A 24,668-nucleotide genomic window follows, 5' to 3' on the forward strand; every position below is an offset into this window, starting at 1 on the left:
TCTAATACTGTGCACTCCATCAATAGAGCCTCCAGGGCCTTGGGACAATTGGTTGATAGATCAGGAACACTGGTAGTGATTTCCTTGACCTGTCTGTAACAAGGAATTATACTGGTAGGAATAGGCAGATCCTTGGGGTCAGTGCATGGCTCCACGGCTGGTGCAAGCAAATAAAAATACTGGATATTTGACTGTGAGGTGATCCGTTCACCACCTCGTATACAGACACCTGACAGGATGAGCCGTTCTCAGAGGGGAGAAGGAGTTCTAGCACAGGAGCTAGCAGGGCTGCTTGACAGAGCTTTAAACTAGTCTGGGAAGGGGAATGGGAGAATACCAGGCTGGCCAGTGAAGAACAGTGGCATTGTGTGCCAAAGCGTGAGGAAAGGAGCAGGAAGGGAACCCCTCAATCTGCTTCATAAGTGTTGGCTACAAAACACCACTTGTGAAAATGTTTCTATACCAATGAATGCAGCTTGAGGAACAAGCAATGGTGACCTGGAAACTTTTGCCAGGTGCCAGAGACTTGATATCGCTGGCATAAGTGAAACTGGTGGGACAAGTCCTGTGATTGGAGTGCCCTGGGATGGTTGGATGGTTACAGTCTCTTCAGGAGGGAAAGGCAGGGCAGAAGAGGCAGGTGGGTGACACTGCATGGAATAGAAGGGTTGGAATGTATGCAGCTGTAATGGCACAGTTGAGAGCCTCTGGGTGAGAATCAAGGGGCAGACAAATAACGTGGATGTCACCATGGGCATCTACTATAGACCCATCACTGTGCTCTGTACTATTCCCTCCTCATTTTTCCTTCCTTCATTCTTATTTGCCCTCTTTAGATCCTGATCTTAGAATGGAGGCTTTTCTCCTGCTCTAGTTTTCATCTTGAAACAACCTCAGAGAAATGTACAGACTGTAATGGGGAAGAGACATTACATGTGCATTTGTGTCCCATCATGGGGGTGCTAGAGGTGCTATTCCTAGGCTATCAGAAATCATAAAGTCAAGTTCCTCCTTGGCAATGTAATTGCAGAATGAAATTCTGGAGGATGTATTATGATCACAACTAGTCCCCCAAAGGAAATTTTTCTGAGCAAAAAAAAGAAAACAGAAATGCAAGGCTATGGTCCTAATGGGTCCCCCCCAAGTTGAGATATTCCATCATTCTATGATAGCATGGACTCAAAATCAGCAATTGTTCCAAGAGTCCTGTTCTCTATTTTAACATTTCTTCCCTAGCCATTCTCCTCCACTAGGATGAACTCAATCAATTGCTCATTTTAATAGATCTTTGTCAGAATTGTTTTCAATATCTCTGCTAGGTACAATATATCAGAGTGAATCTAACTCCCACTTTCCTTACCTCATTTGCCTCAGACTGCTATCATTTTGTAAGAGGTACACAATATTTCTGTTCTTATGGAAATTAAAGCACCAGGGCGTCTTTTAGAATAGGGAATTATTAATACTGCTAACAAATCCTGTAGGATATGGTCTAGTTTGTCCTTCACAGTAGAATGCAAAAATTGTCTCTGAAACAGGTGCCCACTTACACTGAACAGAAATGTAATGCCGGGTCATTAATAAGGGAGCTCCTATCAGACTCTGACTTGTAATTAAAAATTACAGAAACCTGATGCTGGCACCAGGAAAGATAAGATTTGTACTTAGCCCTCATAACTGCGTTTCAGCACCTGTTCCACAGAGATTTCTGTCAAATATTCTACCGTCTTTCCACCTCTTTGATACAGGCAGCAAACAACCAGAACATAAAGTGGGGGACAGAAAACTGACTACCAAGACGAAGACAAACACCTTGAGGTCTGTGCCTGTAAGGGCATCTGACCTCACAGATCAGCTATTAAAGCTTATCAAATACATGACTATGTACAGCAAGTCAGGATAGCAATTATTGAGAATGTAGATACACAGGATTGGCCATTGAAAAGTTAATCATTAAATCCATGCCTGCTGACATACAAGTTTGATCTTATTTTCCCTCTATCACCTGGATAAGACAAAAACAACAACAATCTCCTGTCTGAAACTGCATACAAAAAAACTGCATAGCAAGAGGATCTCAGTATCAGCTCCCTACAATAATTACATACATTTCAAATGTTTTGCAGAGGTGCCAGCTCCCCATGGCCCTTAACAACTGCAAGCAGGGCAGACAGAAATTCTCATTACACATCAGTGGTGGGTTTGCAAGTCCGGGGAACTAGAGCATCACATGGATGTTTTAAGGAAAAATAACAGTACATATTTGAAATATCTTTTTACAACTATTGTGTAGATTATCCACTCAACAGCAGACTCTAGACACGTCTTCAGAGCCATGAAGTGCCAGCACAAGTAGCACATTTATGTCCTTAGGTGTGAGATGAGATCATAAGCCATCAGTATGGAATGGTATCTAGGAAGCAGGTGAACGAATTCCTTATTTGTTACAGGACTTTTGCAATTTGTTGGTTTCAACTTCAAACACTGCCAACCCTATGGACTATCTGCCATAGAGCATTCATCCTCTGGAATTGCTTTCTGGCCCTTGTGCAATGCAGAAGACAGAATGGAAATCAAAGTCAACTACTCTGTGTCCCAGGAGTTCTGTACAGTGGGTCTGCCTGCACGGCCTACAGAGTATTTTTGGTTTTGGCTGAGCACTTAAATCAGCCCACCTTGGGGCTGAAGAGAGCACTGCAAGGCACAGGAAAGCACATGAAAATCTTGGAGAAGAACTGTATTCTTCTTCTACAGCATCTGGTGGGTACCCTGCTAGGATAAGAGGCGTGAAATGTAGCAAGTTTGATCAGATATTAGGAAGAAATTCTTTACTGTGACAGTGCTGAGGCACTGGAACAGGCTGAGAAGTGGCCGATGCCCCAGGGCTGGACACATCTGCGGCCGCTCAGATGTGGCTATGAGCAATTTCCTCTAGTGAGAGGTGTTCCTGCCCATGGCAGGGGGGGTGGTACAACATGATCTTTAAGGTCCCACATAACCAAGGCCATTCTGTGATTTTGTGAAGGACATGTGAATCTACCATAGAGCCGAATGTGCCACGCTTGAGTCTACAGAGCAATGCCCTCCTCATTCATGAATGTTACACTTTTTTCTGATCATGTCTAGTCCCGTTTGCTAATCCAAATATCAACAAATGTCCCTTGATTAAAAAAAAAAGAAACTTATATATACTCATATAATTATTTCCAATAGCCAAAGAGCTAACTTCTCCTCATTATAGCATTCTAAATGCTCCGTGATCCAAACCAGGGTTTATGTCATTAGTGGCAGTCTTCTAGGAAATTATCCCATGCCTTAGGTTTGCCAAAGTGTCTTTTCAGCCACACAGAAGGAAGATTCCTTTCTAACTGGGGTGGTTACATCACACTCAGCCTGCTCATCTCAGCCTGGTCCTCCAACAAGCTCTCGCTCATCCACTCCCTGCAATACACCACCTTGTCCAATGCCTCAGCAGAAAACAGCTCTGGGGAAACCTGAAAAGCCTGGGTGGAGTGAATCTACCTACAAACCTGGCTACACTGGAGTGAAGCAAATGTGTCCTTGGAAAAAAATTCCTTTCTTGACAGACGTTCCCCTTACTGCTGTGGTGAAAATAGCTCCAATACCACAGACAGTAAAGCTTCAACCCAGACAGCAATGTGTCTTTGTCATCCACACCACATCTTCACTGCCTCTATTTGGTTTTTGTTTATTTTTCAATTTTTAACCTCTTTGCAAATATGCTCGTGTGAATTGCCACCAGGTCAAATGCTCCAACCGGGCAAAAAGGGGATGCCAATGAAGCCCCAGCAGAGACACAGATCTCCTCCCTCCACACCTGCCAGAATCATCTGGAAGGAATAATAATAATTATTATTATTCCTGGAAGCAATAATTTCTGAGCTTCCTGGGCCTTTCAGGCAGGGAGGGCAGGCAATGACCCAAAGGCAGAGTCACTGATAAAAGGCTCCCTGGAGGACTTCTGCCCCCATCCACCTCCCAGCCGCTGTCCAGCTCCTCCCCTCAGCACTCCCTGTGCAGCATCCAGCCCCCGACACTCATTAACCAGCGCTCTCCAGAGACGGTGCCGCGCCGCCACTGCTCCCGCTCCACGCCTGGCGGATCCTGCAGCACGCCCGGGCAGCAGCTTCCCTCCAGCCTGCGACAGCGACAGACACGGCTCTGCTACGACCACATGGCCACTGCGGGAAAAGTAAGGACAAGGCATTTCCCACCCTCCTTTCCAGGTGCCCTGCTCTTGGCAATATCCGCTGCAGAAGGCTCAGCCTGCACAGCACTCCGCCGGCCCTCTTTCCTCTGACCTTACTCTCCCTCCTCTCCCAAACCCCTGAGAATTTCACCAGACTCTGCAATCGGTAGCGCATTCCCCCTCTGTCCTGCCCGGCTGCTCAGGAGACAAAATTTGCAATTGTGCTGCCCTGAAAAACACCCTCCTGCTCAAAAATCCCACCCTGAGCTCCTGCTCTGGCAGCAAACGCAGCTCTCCAGTGGTGCCCTCTTCAGCCGCTCACCTCCTGCACTCAGCCTTGTCCGTGGCAATACCCTTTTCAGGCTGCAAGCCCCATCTTGCTAATGACAAACTGCTTTGAGTTGATCAGGCATGGGTTTGTGCCATGTCACACACAAATCAAAACTTGCTGAAGGAAATAAAGTATCCAGGTGCCCATCAGATGGGGACAATTCCATGGTCCCTCTCTCTCTCACCTTCAGCCCAGTGTGTCACAAGGTTGACATCAAAGCTCTCCATTGGCATTTCCATCAGGTGGGTCTGCAGTGCTCATGGCAGCACAGTCTGGCCAGTAACACATGGGGATATTATGAAAACTCCACCAAAGCCATCAGAACCCAGCAGCTTTCCAAGGCTACACCTGATACTCTTTGTGTCACAAACCACAAATGGGGTTTCCTCAGACCACAAACCATGCCAGTGTTCACTGGGCAGCACGTGGTTTCAGGTGCAGTTGAGCACCTCGGGTTTAGGTGATTGCAGGATGAATTCCCCCAAGCGTGTGCTAAAGGCAAACAGTCCCATGCAATGAATTCCTCTTGGTTGTTTCCAGGTTATCAGGTGCAGGGCTGCTGTTGCCTGGGCCCCGGGCAAACTCTCTGTTGAGGAGGTGGAAGTTGCACCCCCAAAGGCAGGGGAAGTCCGGATCAAGGTAAAAATACATCTCAATAACTTTTTCTTCCTTCCTTGTGGGAATTGCTCTTCTTGTGGTTATACCTTCAGTAAAACTCAGGGATCTGTATGCTCCAAGAGGTTTTCATTGCCCAGAGCTGCCTTGGCTCAAATGCACCATCTGCCAGGGGCTCCTTTTTGGACTAATTCTCGTCTAAGCTGTCACATAGGAATTCCTGTCTCCAGCCCTTGCTCTGCTGGACAGGGCTCTGGTGTCCACACTGTGGCCTCTCCTCCTCTTCCACCTCCAGCTCAGTGCAGAGGAAAGCCATATGGAGCATTCAGAGTGAGCAGAAGGGGAAAGCCCAGCCTGGGCTCAGTGTGCTGTCATAGAGTGCCTGCACTGACTGAGAGGCATCATAACACCCCTGGGAAAATTGCTTCCACAAACTGAGTTAGACAGAGGCCAGAACATCTGCTTGTTCCTCTCCAAATAGCTTGTGGCCACAGGCATCTGTGGCACAGATGATCACGTTCTGCAAGGCTGCTTTCCCAACGCAGAATTCCCAGTTATCCCTGGCCATGAAGGAGCTGGAATTGTGGAAAGCGTTGGAGAAGGAGTGACCTCTGTGAAACCAGGTAACTGACGCACACACATAAAACAGATCACATGCCCAGGAATCAGCTCTCACACAGGCAGCATCCTTAGACCCACATAACATGGGATATTGCTTTCTTCCAGGTGACAAAGTGATTACAGTTGGCGTCCCTCAGTGTGGGGAATGCAGCTTCTGCCGGAATCCTGAATCCAATTATTGCCAGAAGTCCCAGTAAGTTTACTTTGTCTTCCCCTACGCGGAATGGACTTTATGACAAATATGCCACCCCCATCAGTGCTTCACTCAATCAAATACAAATACTTGCATCTCCTCCACAGTTTCTCTGAACCACAAAACCTGCTGCCGGACAAGACCAGCCGCTTCTCATGCAATGGGAAGCAGATCCATCACTTCCTGTGGGTCAGCGCCTTTGCAGAATACACTGTGGTCCCAGAATACACTGTTGCCAGGATAGATGCTGCAGCACCTCTAGACAAAGTCTGCTTGTTTGGCTGTGGGTTTTCCACAGGCTATGGGGCTGCCATCAACACAGCCAAGGTTGGTGTTCAGGCGTGTTTAGCACCCCAGGGTCACCCTCACATGCTCATCAATCCTGTGCAAACGAAACCTTCTCCTCCTCCTGCTCTTGCTGCTGGAGACTCACAGGCTCCCATCTGTGCAGGTAAAACCAGGCTCCACCTGTGCTGTTTTTGGCCTTGGAGGAATTGGCCTCTCTATTGTCATGGGCTGCAAGGCAGCTGGAGCTTCCCGCATCATTGGTGTGGACATCAACAAGGACAAGTTTGCCAAGGCCAAGGAGCTGGGAGCCACCGACTGCATCAACCCTCGAGACTTCCAGAAGCCCATCCAGGAGGTGCTCACTGAGATGACCGGGCAGGGCGTGGACTACTCCTTTGAGGCCTTCGGGCACAAGGACACCATGGTAGGTGGAACTGGAGCACCTGTCCTCCCTCTCAGATCATCACAGGCTCCTCTCAGGGCAAAATTGACGCCCATGGGAAGATCGTCACAGGCTGCCTGCAGTGCTGGGCATATGTTTGTGAGAGAAAACAGCATGATCTTTAAAAAAGCCCCACTCTCTCCAGGTCTGCTCCACAAGGGGACATGCATGTTTTCAGATTCCCAGGGAGGAGCAGGAGATTGCACAAAAAGAGCACTCCCATGAATAAGCAATAAGGGCTCTCTCTCATTCTCCTGCCTGTCCCATCAGATTGCTGCCTTGGCTTCCTGCAATATGAGCACTGGTGTCTTTGTGATGGTTGGAGAAGTGGATGCTGGTTCAGAGATTTCCATCGATCCCACACTTCTGCTGACTGGGCGTACATGGAAAGGGACTTTGGTTGGAGGTATTGTATTTCAGAAGGCACTTTAAATTATTCAACTTTTTCTTTCTTGGCAGTTGACAATCCATAGGAAAAGAGGGTTTTCAAGCAAAAGACAACTAAAGTGGAGCACTGCATTGCCTGTATTGAACATTAGCATTAGACGCGCAAGGAATCCTCCACCTGTGTCACACAGTAACCCACTCATCCCAAAGAGCAGAAAACATCTCACAAGGGTGTGGCACCAGCCCTGGTCACTAGTCCTGACCCTGACAGTAACATTACCGTACCAAAAGAGACTTTCTCCCATTATTCAGGCAGCTGCTCTCTCCTGTTTCTAGGCTGGAAGACGAGAGAATGTATCCCCAAATTAGTTTCCGGCTACTTGGAGAAGAAATTCAATTCGGACTTGCTGATCACACACACGCTGCCATTCGCTAAAGTGAACGAGGGATTTGAGTTGCTACGTGCAGGAAAATGGTGAGACTCTGACCAGCAGGAGGTTCAGCAAACCTCAGCACCACCCCCTAAAGTTCCAACAGAAAGAGCATGCAACACTGGCTCCCCAAAGAGCACCTGAGCCTTTTGAGGAAGCAGGGCCTCCCAGCTGAGTGCTGGCAAGATCTGCCACAGCCCCAAGGGAAGAGCCCATGTTCAGCACAGGGAACCCTCCTGCTCATGCTTCAGCTCAGCACAGATCCTGTGGCCTTATCCCGTGAGGGGCTCCCCTCAGCAGGGATTTGAAGGCTGCCCCATTGCTGCACGCCTCATGCAGCTCAGTCAGGAAGAGGCTGGATGGCAGAGAAGGTGGCCGGTCCCCAGGCACACCTGCCTGCCACACTGCCTGCTCCTGAGCAGCAGCCAAGCCTCCCTTCCCTTCCACGTTTCAGTATCCGCACTGTCCTGCTCTTCTGAGGGACGCGGCCTAGGAAGCTGAGCGGAGGGACCAGCGCAGCAGGTGCTCTTCTGGCCCGGGCCCTTCTCAACCAGCACCTCCCCTTGTGGGGCACCAGGAGAAGAGAATGAGGAACTCACCTGTGCTGCTGTCACTGCTGGTCCTGCTGTGCCCAGACAGGACATGAAAGGATGTCTCTCCCAGGAAAGTGCTTTTACTAATAAAGGTTTTTAAACCAACTCATCTAATACTGTGCACTCCATCAATAGAGCCTCCAGGGCCTTGGGACAATTGGTTGATAGATCAGGAACACTGGTAGTGATTTCCTTGACCTGTCTGTAACAAGGAATTATACTGGTAGGAATAGGCAGATCCTTGGGGTCAGTGCATGGCTCCACGGCTGGTGCAAGCAAATAAAAATACTGGATATTTGACTGTGAGGTGATCCGTTCACCACCTCGTATACAGACACCTGACAGGATGAGCCGTTCTCAGAGGGGAGAAGGAGTTCTAGCACAGGAGCTAGCAGGGCTGCTTGACAGAGCTTTAAACTAGTCTGGGAAGGGGAATGGGAGAATACCAGGCTGGCCAGTGAAGAACAGTGGCATTGTGTGCCAAAGCGTGAGGAAAGGAGCAGGAAGGGAACCCCTCAATCTGCTTCATAAGTGTTGGCTACAAAACACCACTTGTGAAAATGTTTCTATACCAATGAATGCAGCTTGAGGAACAAGCAATGGTGACCTGGAAACTTTTGCCAGGTGCCAGAGACTTGATATCGCTGGCATAAGTGAAACTGGTGGGACAAGTCCTGTGATTGGAGTGCCCTGGGATGGTTGGATGGTTACAGTCTCTTCAGGAGGGAAAGGCAGGGCAGAAGAGGCAGGTGGGTGACACTGCATGGAATAGAAGGGTTGGAATGTATGCAGCTGTAATGGCACAGTTGAGAGCCTCTGGGTGAGAATCAAGGGGCAGACAAATAACGTGGATGTCACCATGGGCATCTACTATAGACCCATCACTGTGCTCTGTACTATTCCCTCCTCATTTTTCCTTCCTTCATTCTTATTTGCCCTCTTTAGATCCTGATCTTAGAATGGAGGCTTTTCTCCTGCTCTAGTTTTCATCTTGAAACAACCTCAGAGAAATGTACAGACTGTAATGGGGAAGAGACATTACATGTGCATTTGTGTCCCATCATGGGGGTGCTAGAGGTGCTATTCCTAGGCTATCAGAAATCATAAAGTCAAGTTCCTCCTTGGCAATGTAATTGCAGAATGAAATTCTGGAGGATGTATTATGATCACAACTAGTCCCCCAAAGGAAATTTTTCTGAGCAAAAAAAAGAAAACAGAAATGCAAGGCTATGGTCCTAATGGGTCCCCCCCAAGTTGAGATATTCCATCATTCTATGATAGCATGGACTCAAAATCAGCAATTGTTCCAAGAGTCCTGTTCTCTATTTTAACATTTCTTCCCTAGCCATTCTCCTCCACTAGGATGAACTCAATCAATTGCTCATTTTAATAGATCTTTGTCAGAATTGTTTTCAATATCTCTGCTAGGTACAATATATCAGAGTGAATCTAACTCCCACTTTCCTTACCTCATTTGCCTCAGACTGCTATCATTTTGTAAGAGGTACACAATATTTCTGTTCTTATGGAAATTAAAGCACCAGGGCGTCTTTTAGAATAGGGAATTATTAATACTGCTAACAAATCCTGTAGGATATGGTCTAGTTTGTCCTTCACAGTAGAATGCAAAAATTGTCTCTGAAACAGGTGCCCACTTACACTGAACAGAAATGTAATGCCGGGTCATTAATAAGGGAGCTCCTATCAGACTCTGACTTGTAATTAAAAATTACAGAAACCTGATGCTGGCACCAGGAAAGATAAGATTTGTACTTAGCCCTCATAACTGCGTTTCAGCACCTGTTCCACAGAGATTTCTGTCAAATATTCTACCGTCTTTCCACCTCTTTGATACAGGCAGCAAACAACCAGAACATAAAGTGGGGGACAGAAAACTGACTACCAAGACGAAGACAAACACCTTGAGGTCTGTGCCTGTAAGGGCATCTGACCTCACAGATCAGCTATTAAAGCTTATCAAATACATGACTATGTACAGCAAGTCAGGATAGCAATTATTGAGAATGTAGATACACAGGATTGGCCATTGAAAAGTTAATCATTAAATCCATGCCTGCTGACATACAAGTTTGATCTTATTTTCCCTCTATCACCTGGATAAGACAAAAACAACAACAATCTCCTGTCTGAAACTGCATACAAAAAAACTGCATAGCAAGAGGATCTCAGTATCAGCTCCCTACAATAATTACATACATTTCAAATGTTTTGCAGAGGTGCCAGCTCCCCATGGCCCTTAACAACTGCAAGCAGGGCAGACAGAAATTCTCATTACACATCAGTGGTGGGTTTGCAAGTCCGGGGAACTAGAGCATCACATGGATGTTTTAAGGAAAAATAACAGTACATATTTGAAATATCTTTTTACAACTATTGTGTAGATTATCCACTCAACAGCAGACTCTAGACACGTCTTCAGAGCCATGAAGTGCCAGCACAAGTAGCACATTTATGTCCTTAGGTGTGAGATGAGATCATAAGCCATCAGTATGGAATGGTATCTAGGAAGCAGGTGAACGAATTCCTTATTTGTTACAGGACTTTTGCAATTTGTTGGTTTCAACTTCAAACACTGCCAACCCTATGGACTATCTGCCATAGAGCATTCATCCTCTGGAATTGCTTTCTGGCCCTTGTGCAATGCAGAAGACAGAATGGAAATCAAAGTCAACTACTCTGTGTCCCAGGAGTTCTGTACAGTGGGTCTGCCTGCACGGCCTACAGAGTATTTTTGGTTTTGGCTGAGCACTTAAATCAGCCCACCTTGGGGCTGAAGAGAGCACTGCAAGGCACAGGAAAGCACATGAAAATCTTGGAGAAGAACTGTATTCTTCTTCTACAGCATCTGGTGGGTACCCTGCTAGGATAAGAGGCGTGAAATGTAGCAAGTTTGATCAGATATTAGGAAGAAATTCTTTACTGTGACAGTGCTGAGGCACTGGAACAGGCTGAGAAGTGGCCGATGCCCCAGGGCTGGACACATCTGCGGCCGCTCAGATGTGGCTATGAGCAATTTCCTCTAGTGAGAGGTGTTCCTGCCCATGGCAGGGGGGGTGGTACAACATGATCTTTAAGGTCCCACATAACCAAGGCCATTCTGTGATTTTGTGAAGGACATGTGAATCTACCATAGAGCCGAATGTGCCACGCTTGAGTCTACAGAGCAATGCCCTCCTCATTCATGAATGTTACACTTTTTTCTGATCATGTCTAGTCCCGTTTGCTAATCCAAATATCAACAAATGTCCCTTGATTAAAAAAAAAAGAAACTTATATATACTCATATAATTATTTCCAATAGCCAAAGAGCTAACTTCTCCTCATTATAGCATTCTAAATGCTCCGTGATCCAAACCAGGGTTTATGTCATTAGTGGCAGTCTTCTAGGAAATTATCCCATGCCTTAGGTTTGCCAAAGTGTCTTTTCAGCCACACAGAAGGAAGATTCCTTTCTAACTGGGGTGGTTACATCACACTCAGCCTGCTCATCTCAGCCTGGTCCTCCAACAAGCTCTCGCTCATCCACTCCCTGCAATACACCACCTTGTCCAATGCCTCAGCAGAAAACAGCTCTGGGGAAACCTGAAAAGCCTGGGTGGAGTGAATCTACCTACAAACCTGGCTACACTGGAGTGAAGCAAATGTGTCCTTGGAAAAAAATTCCTTTCTTGACAGACGTTCCCCTTACTGCTGTGGTGAAAATAGCTCCAATACCACAGACAGTAAAGCTTCAACCCAGACAGCAATGTGTCTTTGTCATCCACACCACATCTTCACTGCCTCTATTTGGTTTTTGTTTATTTTTCAATTTTTAACCTCTTTGCAAATATGCTCGTGTGAATTGCCACCAGGTCAAATGCTCCAACCGGGCAAAAAGGGGATGCCAATGAAGCCCCAGCAGAGACACAGATCTCCTCCCTCCACACCTGCCAGAATCATCTGGAAGGAATAATAATAATTATTATTATTCCTGGAAGCAATAATTTCTGAGCTTCCTGGGCCTTTCAGGCAGGGAGGGCAGGCAATGACCCAAAGGCAGAGTCACTGATAAAAGGCTCCCTGGAGGACTTCTGCCCCCATCCACCTCCCAGCCGCTGTCCAGCTCCTCCCCTCAGCACTCCCTGTGCAGCATCCAGCCCCCGACACTCATTAACCAGCGCTCTCCAGAGACGGTGCCGCGCCGCCACTGCTCCCGCTCCACGCCTGGCGGATCCTGCAGCACGCCCGGGCAGCAGCTTCCCTCCAGCCTGCGACAGCGACAGACACGGCTCTGCTACGACCACATGGCCACTGCGGGAAAAGTAAGGACAAGGCATTTCCCACCCTCCTTTCCAGGTGCCCTGCTCTTGGCAATATCCGCTGCAGAAGGCTCAGCCTGCACAGCACTCCGCCGGCCCTCTTTCCTCTGACCTTACTCTCCCTCCTCTCCCAAACCCCTGAGAATTTCACCAGACTCTGCAATCGGTAGCGCATTCCCCCTCTGTCCTGCCCGGCTGCTCAGGAGACAAAATTTGCAATTGTGCTGCCCTGAAAAACACCCTCCTGCTCAAAAATCCCACCCTGAGCTCCTGCTCTGGCAGCAAACGCAGCTCTCCAGTGGTGCCCTCTTCAGCCGCTCACCTCCTGCACTCAGCCTTGTCCGTGGCAATACCCTTTTCAGGCTGCAAGCCCCATCTTGCTAATGACAAACTGCTTTGAGTTGATCAGGCATGGGTTTGTGCCATGTCACACACAAATCAAAACTTGCTGAAGGAAATAAAGTATCCAGGTGCCCATCAGATGGGGACAATTCCATGGTCCCTCTCTCTCTCACCTTCAGCCCAGTGTGTCACAAGGTTGACATCAAAGCTCTCCATTGGCATTTCCATCAGGTGGGTCTGCAGTGCTCATGGCAGCACAGTCTGGCCAGTAACACATGGGGATATTATGAAAACTCCACCAAAGCCATCAGAACCCAGCAGCTTTCCAAGGCTACACCTGATACTCTTTGTGTCACAAACCACAAATGGGGTTTCCTCAGACCACAAACCATGCCAGTGTTCACTGGGCAGCACGTGGTTTCAGGTGCAGTTGAGCATCACCAGATTTGAGCACCTCGGGTTTAGGTGATTGCAGGATGAATTCCCCCAAGCGTGTGCTAAAGGCAAACAGTCCCATGCAATGAATTCCTCTTGGTTGTTTCCAGGTTATCAGGTGCAGGGCTGCTGTTGCCTGGGCCCCGGGCAAACTCTCTGTTGAGGAGGTGGAAGTTGCACCCCCAAAGGCAGGGGAAGTCCGGATCAAGGTAAAAATACATCTCAATAACTTTTTCTTCCTTCCTTGTGGGAATTGCTCTTCTTGTGGTTATACCTTCAGTAAAACTCAGGGATCTGTATGCTCCAAGAGGTTTTCATTGCCCAGAGCTGCCTTGGCTCAAATGCACCATCTGCCAGGGGCTCCTTTTTGGACTAATTCTCGTCTAAGCTGTCACATAGGAATTCCTGTCTCCAGCCCTTGCTCTGCTGGACAGGGCTCTGGTGTCCACACTGTGGCCTCTCCTCCTCTTCCACCTCCAGCTCAGTGCAGAGGAAAGCCATATGGAGCATTCAGAGTGAGCAGAAGGGGAAAGCCCAGCCTGGGCTCAGTGTGCTGTCATAGAGTGCCTGCACTGACTGAGAGGCATCATAACACCCCTGGGAAAATTGCTTCCACAAACTGAGTTAGACAGAGGCCAGAACATCTGCTTGTTCCTCTCCAAATAGCTTGTGGCCACAGGCATCTGTGGCACAGATGATCACGTTCTGCAAGGCTGCTTTCCCAACGCAGAATTCCCAGTTATCCCTGGCCATGAAGGAGCTGGAATTGTGGAAAGCGTTGGAGAAGGAGTGACCTCTGTGAAACCAGGTAACTGACGCACACACATAAAACAGATCACATGCCCAGGAATCAGCTCTCACACAGGCAGCATCCTTAGACCCACATAACATGAGATATTGCTTTCTTCCAGGTGACAAAGTGATTACAGTTGGCGTCCCTCAGTGTGGGGAATGCAGCTTCTGCCGGAATCCTGAATCCAATTATTGCCAGAAGTCCCAGTAAGTTTACTTTGTCTTCCCCTACGCGGAATGGACTTTATGACAAATATGCCACCCCCATCAGTGCTTCACTCAATCAAATACAAATACTTGCATCTCCTCCACAGTTTCTCTGAACCACAAAACCTGCTGCCGGACAAGACCAGCCGCTTCTCATGCAATGGGAAGCAGATCCATCACTTCCTGTGGGTCAGCGCCTTTGCAGAATACACTGTGGTCCCAGAATACACTGTTGCCAGGATAGATGCTGCAGCACCTCTAGACAAAGTCTGCTTGTTTGGCTGTGGGTTTTCCACAGGCTATGGGGCTGCCATCAACACAGCCAAGGTTGGTGTTCAGGCGTGTTTAGCACCCCAGGGTCACCCTCACATGCTCATCAATCCTGTGCAAACGAAACCTTCTCCTCCTCCTGCTCTTGCTGCTGGAGACTCACAGGCTCCCATCTGTGCAGGTAAAACCAGGCTCCACCTGTGCTGTTTTTGGCCTTGGAGGAATTGGCCTCTCTATTGTCATGGGCTGCAAGGCAGCTGGAGCTTCCCGCATCATTGGTGTGGACATCAACAAGGACAAGTTTGCCAAGGCCAAGGAGCTGGGAGCCACCGACTGCATCAACCCTCGAGACTTCCAGAAGCCCATCCAGGAGGTGCTCACTGAGATGACCGGGCAGGGCGTGGACTACTCCTTTGAGGCCTTCGGGCACAAGGACACCATGGTAGGTGGAACTGGAGCACCTGTCCTCCCTCTCAGATCATCACAGGCTCCTCTCAGGGCAAAATTGACGCCCATGGGAAGATCGTCACAGGCTGCCTGCAGTGCTGGGCATATGTTTGTGAGAGAAAACAGCATGATCTTTAAAAAAGCCCCACTCTCTCCAGGTCTGCTCCACAAGGGGACATGCATGTTTTCAGATTCCCAGGGAGGAGCAGGAGATTGCACAAAAAGAGCACTCCCATGAATAAGCAATAAGGGCTCTCTCTCATTCTCCTGCCTGTCCCATCAGATTGCTGCCTTGGCTTCCTGCAATATGAGCACTGGTGTCTTTGTGATGGTTGGAGAAGTGGATGCTGGTTCAGAGATTTCCATCGATCCCACACTTCTGCTGACTGGGCGTACATGGAAAGGGACTTTGGTTGGAGGTATTGTATTTCAGAAGGCACTTTAAATTATTCAACTTTTTCTTTCTTGGCAGTTGACAATCCATAGGAAAAGAGGGTTTTCAAGCAAAAGACAACTAAAGTGGAGCACTGCATTGCCTGTATTGAACATTAGCATTAGACGCGCAAGGAATCCTCCACCTGTGTCACACAGTAACCCACTCATCCCAAAGAGCAGAAAACATCTCACAAGGGTGTGGCACCAGCCCTGGTCACTAGTCCTGACCCTGACAGTAACATTACCGTACCAAAAGAGACTTTCTCCCATTATTCAGGCAGCTGCTCTCTCCTGTTTCTAGGCTGGAAGACGAGAGAATGTATCCCCAAATTAGTTTCCGGCTACTTGGAGAAGAAATTCAATTCGGACTTGCTGATCACACACACGCTGCCATTCGCTAAAGTGAACGAGGGATTTGAGTTGCTACGTGCAGGAAAATGGTGAGACTCTGACCAGCAGGAGGTTCAGCAAACCTCAGCACCACCCCCTAAAGTTCCAACAGAAAGAGCATGCAACACTGGCTCCCCAAAGAGCACCTGAGCCTTTTGAGGAAGCAGGGCCTCCCAGCTGAGTGCTGGCAAGATCTGCCACAGCCCCAAGGGAAGAGCCCATGTTCAGCACAGGGAACCCTCCTGCTCATGCTTCAGCTCAGCACAGATCCTGTGGCCTTATCCCGTGAGGGGCTCCCCTCAGCAGGGATTTGAAGGCTGCCCCATTGCTGCACGCCTCATGCAGCTCAGTCAGGAAGAGGCTGGATGGCAGAGAAGGTGGCCGGTCCCCAGGCACACCTGCCTGCCACACTGCCTGCTCCTGAGCAGCAGCCAAGCCTCCCTTCCCTTCCACGTTTCAGTATCCGCACTGTCCTGCTCTTCTGAGGGACGCGGCCTAGGAAGCTGAGCGGAGGGACCAGCGCAGCAGGTGCTCTTCTGGCCCGGGCCCTTCTCAACCAGCACCTCCCCTTGTGGGGCACCAGGAGAAGAGAATGAGGAACTCACCTGTGCTGCTGTCACTGCTGGTCCTGCTGTGCCCAGACAGGACATGAAAGGATGTCTCTCCCAGGAAAGTGCTTTTACTAATAAAGGTTTTTAAACCAACTCATCTAATACTGTGCACTCCATCAATAGAGCCTCCAGGGCCTTGGGACAATTGGTTGATAGATCAGGAACACTGGTAGTGATTTCCTTGACCTGTCTGTAACAAGGAATTATACTGGTAGGAATAGGCAGATCCTTGGGGTCAGTGCATGGCTCCACGGCTGGTGCAAGCAAATAAAAATACTGGATATTTGACTGTGAGGTGATCCGTTCACCACCTCGTATACAGACACCTGACAGGATGAGCCGTTCTCAGAGGGGAGAAGGAGTTCTAGCACAGGAGCTAGCAGGGCTGCTTGACAGAGCTTTAAACTAGTCTGGGAAGGGGAATGGGAGAATACCAGGCTGGCCAGTGAAGAACAGTGGCATTGTGTGCCAAAGCGTGAGGAAAGGAGCAGGAAGGGAACCCCTCAATCTGCTTCATAAGTGTTGGCTACAAAACACCACTTGTGAAAATGTTTCTATACCAATGAATGCAGCTTGAGGAACAAGCAATGGTGACCTGGAAACTTTTGCCAGGTGCCAGAGACTTGATATCGCTGGCATAAGTGAAACTGGTGGGACAAGTCCTGTGATTGGAGTGCCCTGGGATGGTTGGATGGTTACAGTCTCTTCAGGAGGGAAAGGCAGGGCAGAAGAGGCAGGTGGGTGACACTGCATGGAATAGAAGGGTTGGAATGTATGCAGCTGTAATGGCACAGTTGAGAGCCTCTGGGTGAGAATCAAGGGGCAGACAAATAACGTGGATGTCACCATGGGCATCTACTATAGACCCATCACTGTGCTCTGTACTATTCCCTCCTCATTTTTCCTTCCTTCATTCTTATTTGCCCTCTTTAGATCCTGATCTTAGAATGGAGGCTTTTCTCCTGCTCTAGTTTTCATCTTGAAACAACCTCAGAGAAATGTACAGACTGTAATGGGGAAGAGACATTACATGTGCATTTGTGTCCCATCATGGGGGTGCTAGAGGTGCTATTCCTAGGCTATCAGAAATCATAAAGTCAAGTTCCTCCTTGGCAATGTAATTGCAGAATGAAATTCTGGAGGATGTATTATGATCACAACTAGTCCCCCAAAGGAAATTTTTCTGAGCAAAAAAAAGAAAACAGAAATGCAAGGCTATGGTCCTAATGGGTCCCCCCCAAGTTGAGATATTCCATCATTCTATGATAGCATGGACTCAAAATCAGCAATTGTTCCAAGAGTCCTGTTCTCTATTTTAACATTTCTTCCCTAGCCATTCTCCTCCACTAGGATGAACTCAATCAATTGCTCATTTTAATAGATCTTTGTCAGAATTGTTTTCAATATCTCTGCTAGGTACAATATATCAGAGTGAATCTAACTCCCACTTTCCTTACCTCATTTGCCTCAGACTGCTATCATTTTGTAAGAGGTACACAATATTTCTGTTCTTATGGAAATTAAAGCACCAGGGCGTCTTTTAGAATAGGGAATTATTAATACTGCTAACAAATCCTGTAGGATATGGTCTAGTTTGTCCTTCACAGTAGAATGCAAAAATTGTCTCTGAAACAGGTGCCCACTTACACTGAACAGAAATGTAATGCCGGGTCATTAATAAGGGAGCTCCTATCAGACTCTGACTTGTAATTAAAAATTACAGAAACCTGATGCTGGCACCAGGAAAGATAAGATTTGTACTTAGCCCTCATAACTGCGTTTCAGCACCTGTTCCACAGAGATTTCTGTCAAATATTCTACCGTCTTTCCACCTCTTTGATACAGGCAGCAAACAACCAGAACATAAAGTGGGGGACAGAAAACTGACTACCAAGACGAAGACAAACACCTTGAGGTCTGTGCCTGTAAGGGCATCTGACCTCACAGATCAGCTATTAAAGCTTATCAAATACATGACTATGTACAGCAAGTCAGGATAGCAATTATTGAGAATGTAGATACACAGGATTGGCCATTGAAAAGTTAATCATTAAATCCATGCCTGCTGACATACAAGTTTGATCTTATTTTCCCTCTATCACCTGGATAAGACAAAAACAATAACAATCTCCTGTCTGAAACTGCATACAAAAAAACTGCATAGCAAGAGGATCTCAGTATCAGCTCCCTACAATAATTACATACATTTCAAATGTTTTGCAGAGGTGCCAGCTCCCCATGGCCCTTAACAACTGCAAGCAGGGCAGACAGAAATTCTCATTACACATCAGTGGTGGGTTTGCAAGTCCGGGGAACTAGAGCATCACATGGATGTTTTAAGGAAAAATAACAGTACATATTTGAAATATCTTTTTACAACTATTGTGTAGATTATCCACTCAACAGCAGACTCTAGACACGTCTTCAGAGCCATGAAGTGCCAGCACAAGTAGCACATTTATGTCCTTAGGTGTGAGATGAGATCATGAGCCATCAGTATGGAATGGTATCTAGGAAGCAGGTGAACGAATTCCTTATTTGTTACAGGACTTTTGCAATTTGTTGGTTTCAACTTCAAACACTGCCAACCCTATGGACTATCTGCCATAGAGCATTCATCCTCTGGAATTGCTTTCTGGCCCTTGTGCAATGCAGAAGACAGAATGGGAATCAAAGCCAACTACTCTGTGTCCCAGGAGTTCTGTACAGTGGGTCTGCCTGCACAGTCTACAGAGTATTTTTGGTTTTGGCTGAGCACTTAAATCAGCCCACCTTGGGGCTGAAGAGAGCACTGCAAGGCACAGGAAAGCACATGAAAATCTTGGAGAAGAACTGTATTCTTCTTCTACAGCATCTGGTGGGTGCCCTGCTAGGATAAGAGGCGTGAAATGTAGCAAGTTTGATCAGATATTAGGAAGAAATTCTTTACTGTGACAGTGCTGAGGCACTGGAACAGGCTGAGAAGTGGCCGATGCCCCAGGGCTGGACACATCTGCGGCCGCTCAGATGTGGCTATGAGCAATTTCCTCTAGTGAGAGGTGTTCCTGCCCATGGCAGGGGGGGTGGTACAACATGATCTTTAAGGTCCCACATAACCAAGGCCATTCTGTGATTTTGTGAAGGACATGTGAATCTACCATAGAGCCGAATGTGCCACGCTTGAGTCTACAGAGCAATGCCCTCCTCATTCATGAATGTTACACTTTTTTCTGATCATGTCTAGTCCCGTTTGCTAATCCAAATATCAACAAATGTCCCTTGATTAAAAAAAAAAGAAACTTATATATACTCATATAATTATTTCCAATAGCCAAAGAGCTAACTTCTCCTCATTATAGCATTCTAAATGCTCCGTGATCCAAACCAGGGTTTATGTCATTAGTGGCAGTCTTCTAGGAAATTATCCCATGCCTTAGGTTTGCCAAAGTGTCTTTTCAGCCACACAGAAGGAAGATTCCTTTCTAACTGGGGTGATTACATCACACTCAGCCTGCTCATCTCAGCCTGGTCCTCCAACAAGCTCTCGCTCATCCACTCCCTGCAATACACCACCTTGTCCAATGCCTCAGCAGAAAACAGCTCTGGGGAAACCTGAAAAACCTGGGTGGAGTGAACCTACCTACAAACCTGGCTACACTGGAGTGGAGCAAACGTGTCCTTGGAAAGAAATTCCTTTCTTGACAGATGTTTCCCTTACTGCTGTGGTGAAAATAGCTCCAATACCACAGACAGTAAAGCTTCAACCCAGACAGCAATGTGTCTTTGTCATCCACACCACATCTTCACTGCCTTTAACTGGATTTTGTTTGGGTTTTTTTGGGTTTTTTTAATTTTTAACTTCTTAGCAAATATGCTCGTGTGAATTGCCACCAGGTCAAATGCTCCAACCGGGCAAAAAGGGGATGCCAATGAAGCCCCAGCAGAGACACAGATCTCCTCCCTCCACACCTGCCAGAATCATCTGGAAGGAATAATCCAACATTTCTGAGCTCTCTGAGCTTTTCAGGCAGGGAGGGCAGGCAATGACCCAAGGGCAGAGTCACTGATAAAAGGCTCCCTGGAGGACTTCTGCCCCCATCCACCTCCCAGCCACTGTCCAGCTCCTCCCCTCAGCACTCCCTGTGCAGCATCCAGCCCCCGACACTCATTAACCAGCGCTCTCCAGAGACGGTGCCACGCCGCCACTGCTCCCGCTCCACGCCTGGCGGATCCTGCAGCACGCCCGGGCAGCAGCTTCCCTCCAGCCTGCGACAGCGACAGACACGGCTCTGCTACGACCACATGGCCACTGCGGGAAAAGTAAGGACAAGGCATTTCCCACCCTCCTTTCCGAGGTGCCCTGCTCTTGGCCAAATCTGCGGTAGAAGGCTCAGCCTTGCCAGCACTCCGCGGGCCCTCTTTCCTCTGACCTTACTCTCCCTGCTCTCCCAAACCCCTGAGAATTTCACCAGACTCTGCATTCACCACTCTGTCCTGCCTGGCTGCTCAGGGAGACGAAATTTGCAATTGTGCTGCCCTGAAAAACACCCTCCTGCTCAAAAATCCCACCCTGAGCTCCTGCTCTGGCAGCAAACGCAGCTCTCCAGTGGTGCCCTCTTCAGCCGCTCACCTCCTGCACTCAGCCTTGTCCGTGGCAATACCCTTTTCAGGCTGCAAGCCCCATCTTGCTAATGACAAACTGCTTTGAGTTGATCAGGGAAGGGTTTGTGCCATGTCACACACAAATCAAAACTTGCTGAAGGAAATAAAGTATCCAGGTGCCCATCAGATGGGGACAATTCCATGGTCCCTCTCTCTCTCACCTTCAGCCCAGTGTGTCACAAGGTTGACATCAAAGCTCTCCATTGGCATTTCCATCAGGTGGGGTCTGCAGTGCTCATGGCAGCACAGTCTGGCCAGTAACACATGGGGATATTATGAAACCTCCACCAAAGCCATCAGAACCCAGCAGCTTTCCAAAGCTACACCTGATACTCTTTGTGTCACAAACCACAAATGGGGTTTCCTCAGACCCTAAACCTGGCCAGTGTTCACTGGGCAGCACATGGTTTTTCAGGTGCAGTTGAGCATCACCAGATTTGAGCACCTCGGGTTTAGGTGATTGCAGGATGACTTCCCCCAAGCGTGTGCTAAAGGCAAACGGTCCCATGCAATGAATTCCTCTTGGTTGTTTCCAGGTTATCAGGTGCAGGGCTGCTGTTGCCTGGGCCCCGGGCAAACTCTCTGTTGAGGAGGTGGAAGTTGCACCCCCAAAGGCAGGGGAAGTCCGGATCAAGGTAAAAATACATCTCAATAACTTTTTCTTCCTTCCTTGTGGGAATTGCTCTTCTTGTGGTTATACCTTCAGTAAAACTCAGGGATCTGTATGCTCCAAGAGGTTTTCATTGCCCAGAGCTGCCTTGGCTCAAATGCACCATCTGCCAGGGGCTCCTTTTTGGACTAATTCTCGTCTAAGCTGTCACATAGGAATTCCTGTCTCCAGCCCTTGCTCTGCTGGACAGGGCTCTGGTGTCCACACTGTGGCCTCTCCTCCTCTTCCACCTCCAGCTCAGTGCAGAGGAAAGCCATATGGAGCATTCAGAGTGAGCAGAAGGGGAAAGCCCAGCCTGGGCTCAGTGTGCTGTCATAGAGTGCCTGCACTGACTGAGAGGCATCATAACACCCCTGGGAAAATTGCTTCCACAAACTGAGTTAGACAGAGGCCAGAACATCTGCTTGTTCCTCTCCAAATAGCTTGTGGCCACAGGCATCTGTCGCACCGATGATCACGTTCTGCAAGGCTGCTTTCCCAACGCAGAATTCCCAGTTATCCCTGGCCATGAAGGAGCTGGAATTGTGGAAAGCATTGGAGAAGGAGTGACCTCTGTGAAACCAGGTAACAGACACACACACACATGCCAGGAATCAAATCTGGCATAGGTAGCATCCTTTGACCCACATAACATGGGATATTGCTTTCTTCCAGGTGACAAAGTGATCCCACTTTGCCACCCTCAGTGTGGGAAATGCAGCTTCTGCCGGAATCCTGAATCCAATTATTGCCAGAAGTCCCAGTAAGTTTATTTTGCCCTCCCCTTCCCCTACATGGGATGGACTTTATGACAAATATGCCACCCCCATCAGTGTTTCACTCAATCAAATACAAATACTTGCATCTCCTCCACAGTTTCTCTGAACCACAAAACCTGCTGCCGGACAAGACCAGCCGCTTCTCATGCAATGGGAAGCAGATCCATCACTTCCTGTGGGTCAGCACCTTTGCAGAATACACTGTGGTCCCAGAATACACTGTTGCCAAGATAGATGCTGCAGCACCTCTAGACAAAGTCTGCTTGTTTGGCTGTGGGTTTTCCACAGGCTATGGGGCTGCCATCAACACAGCCAAGGTTGGTGTTCAGGCGTGTTTAGCACCCCAGGGTCACCCTCACATGCTCATCAATCCTGTGCAAACGAAACCTTCTCCTCCTCCTGCTCTTGCTGCTGGAGACTCACAGGCTCCCATCTGTGCAGGTAAAACCAGGCTCCACCTGTGCTGTTTTTGGCCTTGGAGGAATTGGCCTCTCTATTGTCATGGGCTGCAAGGCAGCTGGAGCTTCCCGCATCATTGGTGTGGACATCAACAAGGACAAGTTTGCCAAGGCCAAGGAGCTGGGAGCCACCGACTGCATCAACCCTCGAGACTTCCAGAAGCCCATCCAGGAGGTGCTCACTGAGATGACCGGGCAGGGCGTGGACTACTCCTTTGAGGCCATCGGGCACAAGGACACCATGGTAGGTGGAACTGGAGCACCTGTCCTCCCTCCCAGTCATCACAGGCTCCTCTCAGGACTAAAAGCACGCCCATGGGAAGATCGTCACAGGCTGCCTGCAGTGCTGGGCATATGTTTGTGAGAGAAAACAGCATGATCTTAAAAAAAGCCCCACTCTCTCCAGGTCGGCTCCACAAGGGGACATGCATGTTTTCAGATTCCCAGGGAGGAGCAGGAGATTGCACAAAAAGAGCACTCCCATGAATAAGCAATAAGGGCTCTCTCTCATTCTCCTGCCTGTCCCATCAGATTGCTGCCTTGGCTTCCTGCAATATGAGCACTGGTGTCTGTGTGATGGTTGGAGAAGTGGATGCTGGTTCAGAGATTTCCATCGATCCCACACTTCTGCTGATTGGGCGTACATGGAAAGGGACTTTGGTTGGAGGTATTGTATTTCAGAAGGCACTCTAAATTATTCAGCTTTTTCTTTCTTGGCAGTTGACAATCCATAGGAAAAGAGGGTTTTCAAGTGAAAGACAACTAAAGAGTAGCACTGCATTGCCTGTATTGAACATTAGCATTAGACGCGCAAGGAATCCTCCACCTGTGTCACACAGTAACCCACTCATCCCAAAGAGCAGAAAACATCTCACAAGGGTGTGGCACCAGCCCTGGTCACTAGTCCTGACCCTGACAGTAACATTACCGTACCAAAAGGGCATTTCTCCTATTATTCATGCAGCTGGTCTCTCCTGTTTCTAGGCTGGAAGACGAGAGAATGTATCCCCAAATTAGTTTCCAGTTACTTGGAGAAGAAATTCAATTCGGACTTGCTGATCACACACACGCTGCCATTCACTAAAGTGAACGAGGGATTTGAGTTGCTACGTGCAGGAAAATGGTGAGACTCTGACCAGCAGGAGGTTCAGCAAACCTCAGCACCACGTCCTAAAATTCCAACAGGCAGAGCATGCAACACTGGCTTCCCAAAGAGCACCTGAGCCTTTTGAGGAAGCAGGGCCTCCCAGCTGAGTGCTGGCAAGATCTGCCACAGCCCCAAGGGAAGAGCCCATGTTCAGCACAGGGAACCCTCCTGCTCATGCTTCAGCTCAGCACAGATCCTGTGGCCTTATCCCGTGAGGGGCTCCCCTCAGCAGGGATTTGAAGGCTCCCCCATTGCTGCACGCCTCATGCAGCTCAGTCAGGAAGAGGCTGGATGGCAGAGAAGGTGGCCAGTCCCCAGGCACACCTGCCTGCCACACTGCCTGCTCCTGAGCAGCAGCCAAGCCTCCCTTCCCTTCCACGTTTCAGTATCCGCACTGTCCTGCTCTTCTGAGGGACGCGGCCTAGGAAGCTGAGCGGAGGGACCAGCGCAGCAGGTGCTCTTCTGGCCCGGGCCCTTCTCAACCAGCACCTCCCCTTGTGGGGCACCAGGAGAAGAGAATGAGGAACTCACCTGTGCTGCTGTCACTGCTGGTCCTGCTGTGCCCAGACAGGACATGAAAGGATGTCTCTCCCAGGAAAGTGCTTTTACTAATAAAGGTTTTTTGTCAAACTCGT

At 48.5% G+C, this 24,668-nt stretch overlaps 3 protein-coding genes across 3 annotated transcripts; all 3 read left to right on the forward strand.

Moving 5' to 3' along the window:
• Positions 1 to 4,024: 4,024 nt before the first annotated feature.
• On the forward strand, positions 4,025 to 8,220 carry LOC141729151 (alcohol dehydrogenase 1-like). Its single transcript, XM_074541121.1, has 9 exons — positions 4,025 to 4,213; positions 5,082 to 5,180; positions 5,638 to 5,779; positions 5,883 to 5,970; positions 6,078 to 6,297; positions 6,422 to 6,682; positions 6,971 to 7,106; positions 7,424 to 7,562; positions 7,973 to 8,220. The coding sequence occupies exons 1-9, from the start codon at positions 4,196 to 4,198 to the stop codon at positions 7,995 to 7,997; spliced, it is 1,128 nt and encodes a 375-aa protein (XP_074397222.1). The 5' UTR covers positions 4,025 to 4,195; the 3' UTR covers positions 7,998 to 8,220.
• Positions 8,221 to 12,249: 4,029 nt separating this feature from the next.
• On the forward strand, positions 12,250 to 16,456 carry LOC141729152 (alcohol dehydrogenase 1-like). The gene is made up of 9 exons (XM_074541122.1): positions 12,250 to 12,433; positions 13,318 to 13,416; positions 13,874 to 14,015; positions 14,119 to 14,206; positions 14,314 to 14,533; positions 14,658 to 14,918; positions 15,207 to 15,342; positions 15,660 to 15,798; positions 16,209 to 16,456. Exons 1-9 carry the CDS (start codon positions 12,416 to 12,418, stop codon positions 16,231 to 16,233), a joined length of 1,128 nt encoding a protein of 375 aa, XP_074397223.1. The 5' UTR covers positions 12,250 to 12,415; the 3' UTR covers positions 16,234 to 16,456.
• A 3,839-nt stretch (positions 16,457 to 20,295) lies between these two features.
• LOC141729153 (alcohol dehydrogenase 1-like) lies at positions 20,296 to 24,668 on the forward strand. The gene is made up of 9 exons (XM_074541123.1): positions 20,296 to 20,658; positions 21,537 to 21,635; positions 22,093 to 22,234; positions 22,325 to 22,412; positions 22,526 to 22,745; positions 22,870 to 23,130; positions 23,418 to 23,553; positions 23,871 to 24,009; positions 24,420 to 24,668. Exons 1-9 carry the CDS (start codon positions 20,641 to 20,643, stop codon positions 24,442 to 24,444), a joined length of 1,128 nt encoding a protein of 375 aa, XP_074397224.1. The 5' UTR covers positions 20,296 to 20,640; the 3' UTR covers positions 24,445 to 24,668.

Source organism: Zonotrichia albicollis, chromosome 5 (genome assembly GCF_047830755.1).
Source record: "Zonotrichia albicollis isolate bZonAlb1 chromosome 5, bZonAlb1.hap1, whole genome shotgun sequence".
Lineage (NCBI taxonomy): Eukaryota > Metazoa > Chordata > Aves > Passeriformes > Passerellidae > Zonotrichia > Zonotrichia albicollis.